This window comes from Lampetra planeri, chromosome 7 (assembly GCF_965212315.1).
Source record: "Lampetra planeri chromosome 7, kcLamPlan1.2.h2, whole genome shotgun sequence".
Taxonomy (NCBI): domain Eukaryota; kingdom Metazoa; phylum Chordata; class Hyperoartia; order Petromyzontiformes; family Petromyzontidae; genus Lampetra; species Lampetra planeri.
The window spans coordinates 5044776-5059571 of NC_136113.1; the positions used below are offsets into that span (position 1 = coordinate 5044776).

Below are 14796 nucleotides of genomic sequence, written 5' to 3' on the forward strand. Positions count from 1 at the left end.
ACACTTGTACGCACACGTTTTGTACATGATTAGTGCAAGTGACCTCTGCAGCCACTAGAGGTGTTTCAATACAAATGTAAAGAAAAAAATAATGCTTTCTTGAACCAAATAATTCTTAAATCATTAGTCCTTAGAACTAGGCCTATAACAGTTGCCACCTTCATTCATGGTCTAATGAATTGTTACTTTCAAGAATCTATTTTTTTCTCCCCACATTTATGGGATTGCTCAGAATGATGCTGCACATCATTTTCAGATTCATCCGATTTGCTCGGTGGGTGGAGGTTTAGTGACAGACAGTAAAGCTGTGACATGCACCTCCCATAGCTTAACGGTGGCTTATACAGAGGTCTGGTTGTACTCCACTCAGGCTGTCTAATATTGCTTTTGACCACATTTGTGGTGAAATTTAAAAGTGAATTGTACGTGGGAAGACGATAACAATACATTCCCTGGAATTAAACTCGAGCCGCGGGGTTGGTTTGCTCTAATCTAGCTTCCTCTTATCGCTATGTGCCAGCTGTAAAGCTGCCCTTGCAGCTCCTCCGAGTACATTCCTCTTGCTGCTCAACTTGGCTCCATTTACAGCCAAACACAAAACTTGTTTGGGCCTATGTTGCGTTTCGCATCCTAAAGAAGAAAAGTTGCGTGCGTGACCTTTTTATCTGGTTCTCTGGAACACATTATGTGGCTGCAATGCACAGAATGTTTACAGTAGCTTGTAAGCACATTGCAAGCTTTTCTCCATGCGTTTCTTTTACTGACACGTCATGCATGTGCTCTTCTGCCACGTCTTAAAAAATATTTTGCATTCATAAATGAGCATATTTGAAGGTGAAGGTATTTGTTTACACAAACATGAATTCCCAAAAATTCACAATATGCCATTGTTAATTGAAAGGACCCGCTTTAATTATGTTTACCTTAATTTAAACTGTAACAAAAGCCTAGCTTTCTCAGTCCACAACTGAGTGTTTGTGTTCACTTCACACGAACATTGATTGGTCAGTACCGAGCATCAGCACCAATCGGATCATGGGAAGGCACGTAGCAGTTTCCTAACACTGGACAGTTTTACATGGCCCCTAAAACAGCCTGCACACTGAAGGCTTCCTAGTTCAGGTTTGGCCCAAACTCGATCTTGCAGGGCAGAGCTGCTCAGCGTCTTGAGGTGAGACGAATGTGATTCGGACTATGGCAGTTCACGGAGAGTAAGTGCTCCAATCTTTTGAGGTTATGATACATTCCCATTCAGAGTCAAAATCAATGCTCTAGTGAGCATTGGACACTGCTCCTCTCCATTGCCTCCCCGGGGTGCATGGTGGGAATTACGTATTCCTATGGCAGAGGCGATTGTTGTCAGTAATGCTCCACTATGGCTGTCGTATCTTTTGCCTTTTTTTTGCTGAGAGACGAATCGTCTCGCTTGTTAATCCATGTTGCGAGATGGGCTGGGCGCATGACACTAGCCGTGACGTGGAGTTGTTCCAGGAACGTTGCACTGTGCCGAGTAAATCTCGCAGGCCGAGCGCCGGACATAACTGGCCCTGGCATGACTCCCCTGAGATAACAAAACTGGATTCCCTTTGACTGTGCTAAATATAAAACTCGCAGGCGCGAGTTGTCCTTTTTAATTATCAAGAGTTTTCTCACCCAGCACCTTCAGAATGTTTCAGCTTTCTTTTCAAATGTTTCTTTGGTACGTAACTTTTTGCTGTGACAGTGGAATTCTTGAGCTTTTAATAATTTGTGGCATAATTCGTTTTGAAAATTCAAAACATTTGCTTTCCCTAAAGCACATGTATGTTTTATTAAACCTCTGATTAGAAACTTAGCGCTTATTTGTGCAATAAATAGTTTTTTGCAAGGGACACTTGAAAAAGTAGAATGTGCAACAACACCAAAAATTCAACAGTAAGCTACATATTTGTTTGCCTGCCTACTTGCTAGTCTGACATGCCTGCCTACCAGCGTGCCTGGCTGATTGCCTTCTTTCTATTCTGCCTGCCTTTCTGCTTACCACCTACATGTCTCCCTGTCTAGCAGAGATGATGGTTAGTCTGCCGGCTGGCTGTGTGGAGTAGTAGCTGTTTGAGTGGCCGGCACAATGCTCGACTGCAATTATAAACTTTTTTTTTTATCAATAATGCCCACTGAGCTCTAGTTCTTTTACAGAAATTACCTGGCCACAAATTATAGCTCAACGAAGTGGCTTATCACGGGGAAATTTATAGCAGCCAAATACTCAAAACGCATGTTGATTTTAAATGTGGAGGGAAAAATCAGAGGACTGGAGAAAAATCTACACGACCACGAGGAGAGACGCATACAAACTTCACATATACAGCAGGCGTCGAGGTCTGGATCGAACCCACGATGTCCTGTATACGAGGCGAGGTAGTTAACATCTCGCCACCATGGCGTCCTTGCTTGACCCCTTATCACCCATTTCTTCAAAGAGTACGGTTAAGCATGCCGAAGCGCTTCGCAGGCCTTGCGAGTGAGCAATAATATAAACACAGAACTATACTCAGTTTGGTGTAATGTGTGGCATTTCAACCTCTATTTACAACAGCGGTGGCCAACTGGCGTCTCTTGAGCCGTACGCGGCTCTTTAATCCACCACATGCAGCTCTATTGATGGAGCATAACGTAGAACATACTATCACAGTAGCAAAGAATAATGAATATCTCCCATGCTGTGCCAAGAACTGTCAATACATACACACTTATATTTCCACTTGGCTCTTTGGAGAACTCGTGGGTACTTGTTGGTTCTTGGTCTGTTGCAGGTTGGCCACCACTGATGTTTAGTATACATACAGTTTTCCCTCGTTGTTTAAGAACTTGCTATCGGCGATTTTTGCTATCCGCCAATTGTATCAGGAACTTTACGAAATTTGCTGTTCACAAGCACCTCCAGAACGTATCCCTCGCGAATAACGATGGAATACTGTACAAACCAATCGTTACACCACTTCTGTGCCTCGTTTTCTATAATATAATGTTTTGTCTTCCTCTTTCTGATAAATATTAACATCACTGTACTATATAAGTTCCAGTTGTGTACAAAATGTATACACTGGTACTGTAGCAATCCTTAAATTTGTATAATTGCACTGCTTTAAATTTACTCTTTGGATATTGTCACATAATTCATTATGTAATTGCTCTGGCGGGGTTGTATGTGTACAAGTGGAGTGCGTTCTCCCGAGACTATTAATACGAATTGGCTGCAGACTTGCGCACATTTAGAGACTTAACATGCGGCACGAGGTGCGTTGTAACACACCTGATCGTTCTGCAGTGTAAGGAGGCATTAATGGGGCTAAGGGACGCATGTGGAGCTCACTTCTCCCAAGTGCAGATTTTTATGAGCTGCTCAGTGCTTTGCTTTCTTGAGCATGCGAGTAATGAAGCCGGAAGTCAATAGAATACCCACCAAGGTCACATGATGTGCGACTTGTTAGCACGAGTATTTTCTTATGTTTAACACGTGAAAATGTTCATGCCCAAAGTCAAGTAGTTACATATTTAAGCTGCAGCACAGCCCAGTGGTTAGAGTGCTCCGTTGTGGAGGCGGTTTTGCAGTCAACTGTTCGATTTCCTCTGCCGCATTTAAGTTTGTGCGGGATCACAGCGAAGAATGGTTTCTCCTCGACAGATGATGTTAACGACTGTGACGTAATTATTTAGCAGACAAGTCGCTTTTGCCCATATGTGATAGCCGTAATAACTTGCTTGAAAATCAATTGAAGCCAAAAAACTTTCCTATCTGTACTTAACTGCACTGCTATGGAGAAGTAATAATCTTGGCGAGAGCTCATCTGTTTTCATAAAATAGCTTGCGTCATGTTGAAATGCAGGTAATCCAAGTAGAACATGGTTACTGCATGGGTTGGTATGCAGTGCGTTTCAAGGATTGGCAAGTGTCTTGTGCAAATGCATCTTGTTGGATGGTGTCGGCCCCACTGGGACGATGTGAGAAGGGCCGAGCCGATGGTGTGGAATGGCTCATAAAGCTTCCAGACAAGATCTGAGACGTGCCAGAATTGCCCAAGACCATTCCTGGATCTATGAGCCTGCTTGCCAGTGATCGTGTGAACTTAGCATGAAGAGGATCAGAAGGCATCTTCATGCCAATTGATTTATTTTGGCCAGCCAGAGTTTAGAGCGGTGGAGTCTGGCCTGCAGCTTCTTGATCTCTCAATTTGCCTAGAGGTCAGGAGCTAGTTTAAGTTTCTGTAACAGTATGTAGCACTGTGCAGAATCATATTTTTTCAAGCCTTCACTTGGCTGCTGATGTAAATTATGTAAGCTGTGTTATACAATGCGTTCAAATTTTACTTTGTGGATTATTGTCAACTTGCAATAAAAACATGGCATTCCGACCACAATAATGACCCTCAATAACGTTAAATAAAACTATATTTAGCCTGTGAATACGCGAGTGTTAAATGGCATCTTTCACGGTCTGGACCATTAGCGTAAGAGCATGCACCTGTCGTGCGAGCTACGCGCATCCCGTTTCCCCGTTGCTGCCGTGCCCTGCAACGTCACGAGCCTCCATGATTTTGGCGTTAGGAGTTTCATCATCTGGCCCTGGATCAACCTTGAAAATGGCAGGCGCTAAAACGGCACACGTTGCGCGCGGCGAAGGTGGAGGGCTGGGTGCCTCGCTGCGGGCTGGAAACACCGGCGCGAGGCAGCAGTTTGTGGCGACGTGCCCACTCCCACCCCTCACACGCCCTCTTACAGAAGCGGTTTCCTCCTCGCATTGGCCAAGAGCTAACCCAGAGTGCTCTGTGCCCGCGTTTTGTGTCCTTCACGTGGGAAGCTGTCGTGCAGCGGTTGGCGTGCTGCACTTCGCGCCCGGTGACCTGAGTTCGATTCCTGCTCACGGCCAACATCAGTGACGATTATCTGAACTGGTTCTGGCCTGCCCCTAGATCGACTCAGCCTCAAATGAGCATCTGGTGCGGTGTGTGAACATTGCCGCTGGGGAGCCAAAGGCTGCCAGGTGTGGTTCTGGCCACGCAACCCTCTCGTGTGTCATGCTGGCCTAAATAGGTGCTCCCTAACAGCACTTGCTCCAACTGTCTGTGAAGGCAATATGGGGGATATTGTTCTTGTCCTTCACACGCACTGGCTTGAGTGGGATTGCTGAAGTTCGTATGGGTGTTCCATGTTATTCAGCTCAATAAACCTCCACCCATCTTGGAAATAGGTCACCACGGTCAATGCCAGTGATGCAATCACACTTTACCGATAGCTTCCTTTGGCTAGGTTCCTGCAGCTATTGTAAATTTGACTCTTGACCTCCAAGGTCTACTATCACAGTCTCCCACCATCTGGGTTTAGGTCTGTTGCACTTTCGATATGCGAGGGACCCCAGTTATAATCACATCATCACCATGTATGTGTAGAAGAGGACTCTTGACACCAGGGAGGATTGCAGAACCAGACAGAGACCAGGGTTGATTACTCTGGGCTGCTTGCCGTTTATTCTCCACTCTATCCATGCTCCCTCACCCCACACTTAGCCCTGTGGCTGGTGCTCGCTACACCCCATCCCTTACCCCTTTCCCGACTCTCTCTCTCTCGAGGCTACCCCTTTGTCTCCACACACAGCCCCCCTCTCTCGGCCGGCCCGGGACCTCTTCACTCCGGTTCTTCCTCTCTTTTTCTCCTCTCCTCTCTCGAGGTCCCCGTTTTATCCCCTCTGCCTGGGCTGCTCCCTTCTGCCAGGCTCCCCCTTTAGTGGACGTCTCTCTCGACCTCCCCTCATGCCTCGACCTTCTGCCACTCCCCTCTTGGCTTGCCCCCCTTCCTGCGCTCGCGGTACTCCTCTGCATATGTTGTTACCTTCTGCTTGGTCTCAGACCCCTAGGTGCCTGGTTTGGTAACCTCTGTTGTGCACAAATCTATTCTAATCTAATTTATTGTTAATTTTACCAGGTAAGATCCACTCAGAAGCGACCTGGCCGCAAATGATCGCTCGACGAAGTGGCTTACCGTGTGGAAATGTGTAGCAGCCAAATACTCTAAACGCACGATTCTAAATGTGGAGGGAGAAACCGGAGGACCCGGAGAAAAATCCACGTGACCACTGGGGGAACATGCAAACTCCAAATATGCAGGCGTCAGGGTTGGGATCGAACCCACGACCTCCTGTATGTATACCAGGCGAGGTAGTTAACATCTCGCCACGGTGGTGCTGCCCCACTTTGTCGCAACTATTTATCTTCTTGTTTATATCGTCAATGCTTTCTTGCCACATTATATTCATTAGTAACAGGTGCTGTAGCTTGCCCATTGTTTAGCCCCTGTATAAACGAGTCGTTACTTTAATCGTGTTATAAATGCTGACGCCTGCTAATTAGATGCTAATTAGGCCTGTCCGTGTTCATTCATTTTGTACATAATAAAATGTAACTAAGTCAGTGATGGCATGTTGCAATCGTTTTATTTTTGAGATTAATATTTATTGTAGCATCTGGAAACATTCTGTCTAAATTAAGTTTGAACAAGTGCTTCATGCAATTCTAAAGTGTCCTGACATGAAATGCTATTTAGAAAGAGACAGCTGGTATGTTTTACTTGTGTTCTTTGCCACTGGGTGTACTATCTAAACACAATGTGGGGAGTTATATGCTTCGCAATTATTACATTTCACATGGCAATGATGCTGCTTGAGTAACAGTGTTTATTGTTTGCGCAGTATTTCAAACTGGCTGCGCATTTATAAGAAACGTGATGGGTGCTCTAGGACCTCAACATTATCATAAACTTCACATAAACCAAAGTCATTGTAAAATCTAGATTTGAAGCTTTCGTGACTGCAGGAATCCATTCTCTCTGGTTCTTTCTGTAAATATTCTTAGTTTTTTTCGATAAAGTCACGTAGGTAAAAAATGCAATAAAAATAAATTAAATCACGACGTTTCGGAGGCAACACAAGCTTTCGTCTTCAGGTGGAACCGTCACAGCAAAATTACTGTATCAAGTGATACAGTAATTGTATCAAGTGATACAATAATTGTATCAAGTGAAGTGAAGTAATTTTGCTGTGACGGTTCCACCTGAAGACGGAAGCTTGTGTTGCCTCCGAAACGTCGTGATTTAATTTATTTTTATTGAATTTTTTACCTACGTGACTTTATCGAAAAAACCAAAGAGTATGGACCGTTGCAGTCACGAAAACTTCAAATCTTTCTGTAAAGTCACGTAGGTGTTGCAATCGAAACGTCGTGATTTGTATTTTATTTTATACCTACGTGACTTTACCGAAAGAACCAGAGAGTATGGTGATGATTGCTTGTGTTGCAATCGAAACGTCGTGATTTATTTTCATTGTAAAATCCCAACACCAGCACCTGACTCTTTGTTCCCAGTATATAATCTTACTCAAAAGTGGCATATTTAAATCTAACGAAATTATTTCCTCATCCTGTGAATCATCTATAGTTAAGCAGCAACAACAACATGGTAATTCTTAGGGAGTCAAAAATAATTACCCTGTTCATTCATTATTGAGTCCCTGTGCTAATTGTAGAATTACCAAACACATCTGGAGCGGTGGGGGGTTAGCGGAGGTGTTAAGAGGGTTGGTGGTGGTTTGTCTAATACGCGTAGAGCCAACCGCAACGAGGAGCAATCCCTCTTAACTCCCGCGTTCGAACTTGTGCCATGCCGACACTGAACCCCACACACGGCTGGATCACAATGGCTGGTTCAGGGTCCGCCATGGCCGGCTCCGTTGCCAGGTTTTTCCTGACCCCACCCCCCAGGGGTGTGTGCCCAGGATTAGGGCAGCGTGCGTCACACTGCCGGCGGGTTGGTTTGGCGACGGAGCGCGCGCTGCTCCTGCACACGTAGCCACTTGGAATTGAATTCACACAGCGCATCCATTTGTAGCCTTGCCGCGAAAGAGTGCGTGCACAAAATGCACCTGTCTTGAAAAGGAGCAGCATCTGTCGCCTCGCATCCTTTCTGACTGGATTTCCAGTTGCCTTTGCGTCAACAAAATCTCTCCCATCTTCAGAGTCCATGATGCCCTCACTCCTGCTCATCTCTGCCATTTCATTCCTCCACCGATAAACAACTTAATCCACTGCTCAAAAACATGCCAATCTCGTTCACTGTCCTCCCATGAGTCTCCCTACAGTGGGAAGTCAATTTTACTCTGCTTTTACTTACCACCCAAAATATTTTTTCTACTGTTGACAAAGGACTGCTTTTAAGCATGTTATTAAATGTGTTGATTATTCGTTAAATCAACTCATTTCATTGTCAGATTTCATGTGAAATGGCTTTTCTGTTATAGTTCAATTACAGAATGTATAAACTAATCACGAATGCACATCTACCACGAGCTTTTTGGCATTTTAGTTTTTGTCGTAAAGCAAATTTTAATCCTGAAATACAATTTATATCCCCTCAACAATTATTTGAAAACTGTGCTGGAGTTGTATCTGATTGCATTTGATGTAGTGCATTTCCTGCCTCATGCATGTTTCCACCGGGTTATGTGATCACGCTTACCCAGCCTCGTCCGTCAATTAAATTTGCTCTCGACACACTTTTCCCGGCAGTGGCTGATTTACAGCATGGTTTATTCCTTGGCTGTGGCTTACAAATCAACGTGTATTTTTCTCTTGTCTAAGATTGTCTTTGTTTTTCTCTTTTCTTTGTCACTCCACAGCCAAGCCGTTCACAACCCGCGTCAAAGAGATGAGGTTGCATCGGGAAGACTTTGAGATGCTCAAAGTCATCGGCAGAGGTGCCTTTGGGGAGGTGAGTCGTTCGTGGAAGTTTAATCAAGTTGCCCAGTATTGACAGCTGCCAGGCCTCTCCGAGTCTCTTCTATGGGTATATTGGGCAGCATTAAATTGGTGTAAATTAATACCAACTAATTATATTATTAAATCTGCAGCTTTATTATAAATATCAGAATTGTGACTTGGCTTCAAGTTTTTAGGTGCTGCAAAATGGCGAATTCCAAACCTCACAGGAAAAAACAAGAGAAAAACATCATTCCAAAACGTTTCCAACTTATTGAAATTAAGAGGCGATCTTTTGGTTAGTAATCTCCTTGTCAAATGTTTCTTCTTTGGGTGCAACGGTATTATGAATTTTTAAAAATGAATGATGATATAATGGTGATACCACTGTAGCAATGAAGCAAGGCCGGTGAGGAAGGTCACTTCTGCAGCTCATGTGTTTGCAATTTTGCCAAAGTACTTGGCAATTATGAGTTCACTCGCCTTAAAATGCCATTGCGCAGAGCCAGACAAAGGGTGGCTTATGAAAATATTTGAAATAGCGGCACGGCACTTAAAATAAAATTAATGGACAATTTTCTTCCACAACAGATCTACATTTACACCTGGTAGACATGTCAATTATTTATTTTAAATGGGGGTGCAAAGCAGAAGGAAAGCATGGCAGGGAAAAAAGTAACAAGTAGACCAGCTGTGCCAGGTGTCGCTATCTGCCATCGGGCTCTTTCCCTGGTAATAGTGGCCCTGCTGCGCTCGTTCTCATTGGCAGTAAGAGGACCGTCAAGGACCGTATTTATTACTGTAAATTCAGACCACACGATTGAAGTCTGTTTTGAGAAGTCAGCATTCCACCCCACGGGTAGATTGTCTGATAAGCTGCACGTATGTGTGTTGTGGTGGAACCGGCTCATTTGCACAATTGTGTTGCCAGACGTCCGAGATTGTTAAGCTGTCAATAATGTCCAACTTGCATCAATTGAAATATCTCACACCGCAAGGAATGCCTTTTGTAGTTTTACCTATATATTTTACTTCCTTTCTCTCTTGTGTGAACCATAAAAGGATTTGTGAGCGAAACCGATTTTGACAAATTACCGCTTTAGAAATAAAAAGTAAAAATTTCTGTTTGCACAAAAGGACCATTGTTGAACGGTCCATAAAATGAATGCACAAGTAACACTTGCAAGTACCTGCCAGTAATAACAGTCGAGGTGGCAGTGGGGCTCAGCCCCCAGCTCTCGGAACACTCACAGAAATCTGTCCCAGAATCGACGGCTGTGCCGCATTTGATCGTAATCGGCTCTGAGAATACAAAATGGGTGACGTGTCGGGACCAGCGGTGAACAGGAATGTGCACGCCATTCCAGGAGAGGGTGCTGTCCTAACTTCAGGGATATGGGTACAGTAGCCCTGGGCAATTGAAGATTTTACACTGGACAGAGATTGGCGCGTTTTAAAGGGAGGCATGACTCCAGATTGAGGTATTTGTGGTCTATACCGAAGCAGTGAGAGATTGCAGTGGTTCTTCCGAGATGATCCCATTGCACGAACCAGGATCGCCCGCCAATGTTTTGACATTGCCATTGGTGATCTTTCCCTGCTTCTCAAGTTTCCATCACTGGACGGCACTTTTCTGTGATAAATGAGCAAATAAAGGGGCTGGTAATGGTTGCCCCGCATACACTTTGTGGCAAGTGTGTGTACACGTCACCTGTTCCTGGACCAGAAAAGAACGGCTCGTGTCCGGGTGTATGTAGGATTGTACATCGCAGGACAACGAGAGATAGCACCAGCTTGTGGTGGCTTCATCCAGAAGTGGATAGGTCATAACCGGGGTGACGACGATGACCAGGTTGCACTTTGCCTTTTGCAGAGGTTGAAGACTTGGGTTTCTGTGTAGGCAGGCGTGTGTCGTGTGAGAATATGCATTGGTGGTGAGTAGCTTCCCACTTGATCGCTGCTGCTACGCTTGATCGCTACTGCCCTGCTGTGTTTCTGCTGCCCTGCAGGTGGCCGTAGTCAAGCTGAAGAGCTCAGAGAAGGTGTTCGCAATGAAGATCTTAAACAAGTGGGAGATGCTGAAGCGAGCGGAGGTTCGTGTGCCTTGAGGTTATGCGTATTTGCAAACACCCTCAAAACAATTTTCATGTTATGTGCCTGCCCTGCACTCTCTTACAAGAATTTACGGACCTGATCTAATGGGGTGAAATTCCATGTGATCCTGAGTCGTCTCAGAATTTTCAGTGAATTGAGGCGAGGTAAAATTATTTTGTTTAAATTTTCTTTCATTAAGTATTATACTTTCCTTTTCAAAACAATAAAATAACTCTGCAGCCCACTCCAGTTTAGTTCATTGTTTTTTCCTTTGGCTTTGTTTAAGCCACTCCAGTGGTTATTTTTTTCACAGAATAAGTTGAGCCTTGTAATGTAAATTGCCAACATCCGTGCATTACGTTAAGGCAAGCAGCAAAGGATTTCATGACTTTCGTTTGGGGTGCTGTGTGATAGGCTCTGCTATTAGTTCCCAAAACTGTTTTGTAATAATATCATAATGCGTGTAGTCAAGGGTACACTTTAACAAGTCAGGTGTGCGTAGTAAAACAGAAATTAATATCGGACCTTCAACCACACACTCGTCTGCTGTGGATGCTCGGTGTATTTTTAAAACATGATCGTGCGCGTAATCATTTTGACTGATTATAAACGCAGGGGGCAGGCAGTACAACTGGTCCCTGTGCGCATACATCATGGGTTCTGTTAGCTCTTCTGATAAAACTGCAGCATGGAGAGATGCCAGGTCCACAGTGGAAATGAGAATTGCAGCACTAAGCCGCAAGAGTATACATTTTAAATGAAAATAAACACAATAAGAAAATGTATATACAGTACCGTATGTTTTTTTTGTACTCCCACTAAAAAATTATTCTTGCCCCATGTTACTGAGTGTATTTGTGCAATCAGTTGAATGTTTTAATTAATATTGTTTTAAAGGAAAAACTTTCAGCCTCTCAAATTAAAATACATTCTATAAAAGAATGTCAATCGGAAAAAAAAAAATTGGTAATTTTGTTGCTTTTATGACAATCTTCAGACATTGGAAAAATATACGCCTGTTGACATAGAGTAAATGGCAGTAACTGACCGTGTGCCCATTGGCGTGCGTGCCACTGCACCCGTGTTTTTCCAGGGCTGGCGTTCTATTGGTTGATTTAGTTCAGTACATAGCCCTCTGTGCAACAGCCCTCCATGGCACATTGCTCTTGGCAATGGCATTGCTGAGTCGAACACGGCACGCACGCGGGCAGGCTGACTTGCCGAGCGAGGGGCTTATCGCTCACTCAGAAGTGCTGCCTCTGACGATAGAGCAAAAGCGTTGCGTTTGGATGTGCCGATGGGCGCACCACTCCCTTTTCTGGCAGTGTTTGGATGTAATGAGGGCACGGGTATCTCATGCAGCATGCACTAACTACAGAGCACCAAAAAAAATGGGCCCAGAGATCACTAAAAACATATGGTCCATTCTACAGTAACAAAACAGCTATGTACTATGTATAACTTCATCTAATCTTTTTCTTAAATGACCTCATTACCTCCTGGGATTCTGTGTACACGGTCAACGATTGTTGGAGTATTTTTTTGCAGCTCAAATAAAACTCCATTCTCTAACCTTTCTGTCACCCGATTTACGGCGCAGTAAATAAGTCTGGTTCGGCAAAAGCCTGCGCCTGACCTCCTGCACCCAGGACACTGCATGGGCCCAGAGACTCCTTCTGCCATCTCGCTTTACGGTTGCTCCCCACTCGGGGCCTCCCCACCAATGCACAGCTGCCCCCACGCACCGCCGCTCCCACACAGAGACGTTTCCCAAATCGGCCCCTTAAAACACTGCCGGCGTGTGTGCTTGGCATTGTGCGCAAGCGTTGCCTAAAGAAAGTGTGAGATGGTGAGAGACGAAGATCACACTGATCACGCGAAAACCTAATTACACCGTGGATGGTTTATGCTCTACTCTTTTGGTGGGTGGGTGTTTCCCCCCCCCCTCCCCTCGATGGTCAGATTGCATCGCAATGAACAATGAGGTGTTCCATGTGTCCAGCAAACAAGGGAGAATTGTGTCTGAGCAGATGAGATGAGCTTGATCAGAGCGGAGGCCACTTCTAGGACATTGAGAAAATAGCATTTAAGCGGCTGGGTTTGGGATAGTGCAGATGACAACAATATTGTTTGTTATACTGCTCGATTTAATCTGTGTAACGCATGGAGTATTTGTTTTCTAACAGGCAGTGGTAGAGTCGCAAATGCTGTGAATACGTGCTGCTGCTCGGTGTGGCTAGAAATAAGTATTTTCTCATTTGTCCGTGCTTGAAAGAATGCCCATAACGTTCATGTTACCAGTCGTTAACAGTAATTTTACATCTTGATTTTAACAGCGGGAAGTTGCCAATTCAGCTAAAAGAATTTGTTTCATGTGCTTATTTGCGCCCGATTTTTGGTGCACGGTCATGGCTAATTGCATCTTCGAGCCATGCTTCATTTCACTCCAAATCTTCAAGTGAAATACGCAAGTCAGCCGGTGTAAGAAATCGTTCATTTTAAATGGCGATCAACCCATTTGCCTACCCTTGTCACGGAGCTCTGGCTTCGGACCTGGTTCCCTGTGCATGCCGGTGGGGAGTGGCAACACGTGAGGCTACAGCACGCATAGGTGTGCGCTTGATCGACCCACATGCTCGTGTGGTGCCACCCGCGTACAGCCTCAACGGTGCATGTCCGGAAAGGCGCAATACCATGGACACTGTCTTTCAGCGACCGCCCGGAGGAGCGTGGGTGTTGCCTTCTCGCCTCAGTTGCGGTCGCCTAAACACGGGCTCCGTAAACTCTGCGCCGGCCGCTTGAATTATGCGCTTACAGTAATGGCCACAAAAAATGCCACAGCTCCGCACAAATACAGCGTAGTATCTGTAAAGTTGCCCTGTTCAAACGAGCATCGGGCCGTGCTCGTCTTGCTAGCTTTGCGGTCCTGCGCCAGTTGTGAGAATCTCACAAGTCTTGTACCGAGGAGCCAATTTCTTCTCTTGATGCGTTACCACGGCCACTGGAAAGAAAGCTGTTTTGGCTTGTGAACTGGGCTCGGCCGAAATTCCCACTGCAGCTTTATGAGGGTGACCAAACTCGGATGGCAGGCCCGCTGGCTTCCTTTTGTACGGGAGCGCCCGACGTTTTCACCTGGATCACCCTCTGAAACAGTTATATGATGTCACGGAATCACCGTTCGGCAAGTGGACGTCTCTTCACTTATGTCAACTGCAGGGCCGTGTTTTTCTTGAAACACAAAAAACTGTGACAAGGAACTACAAAATATATTTTTACTAGGTTGCGGTAGCCTAACCTAATACAAGTCTCCAAGTAGGTAATTATTTTTTAAACACCCGTTTTTATTATCATTTGCTTGCGGCTTCGGAGGATAGGAAGGGCTTGGGACAGAGCAGCAGGTGATTTGCTCACAAAGTCATGGAGCTCATGCAACATTGGAGCAAGATCCCAGCCCGCGTGGAACTACCTTGGACGGTTCCTGGGCCATCGAACCCACATACCGCTAGTCACGAAAAGGACCCATAAGTTTCATACTGTCAGTTTAGTTTCAAGCATTATAGAGCCACGATTGACTGTCTTCGAAGTCGTACTCTTTTATTGACCCTGGAAGGATTATTAGGGGCTTGAACTTTTGGGTGTAATTAATGGTAGGAAGATGTATTAATTGTTGCATTTCCTATGTACTTTACAGCTATCTCAGCAATCTGTGGAAATGAGTCTTAGGAGCAGTGTAAATAAGTGCAAAAATTACCTGGCATTGGGCCTGGATTCGTGTTTCAAATTTCAGCTCATTAGTTAAATAATCCAAAATGTATGCTTGCAGTGTCCTAATTATTTTGTTGTACGACAGTGGGATAAGATCGCTTGATCCTAATAGCTTCCTTCATGCAACTGCGGTGCCGCACTATTTGAGCAGAAG

At 44.8% G+C, this 14796-nt stretch overlaps 1 protein-coding gene across 4 annotated transcripts in view; it reads left to right on the plus strand.

The window, feature by feature from the left end:
• Positions 1-14796, plus strand: part of LOC144719830 (serine/threonine-protein kinase MRCK alpha-like) — an 82042-nt gene that overhangs the window by 15782 nt on the left and 51464 nt on the right. For all 4 annotated transcript variants that reach the window (XM_078596057.1, XM_078596058.1, XM_078596061.1 and 1 more), the window contains exons 2-3: positions 8705-8796; positions 10793-10876. In XM_078596057.1, the coding sequence (XP_078452183.1) occupies positions 8705-8796; positions 10793-10876 (176 nt within the window). The remainder of the gene's footprint in view (positions 1-8704; positions 8797-10792; positions 10877-14796) is intronic.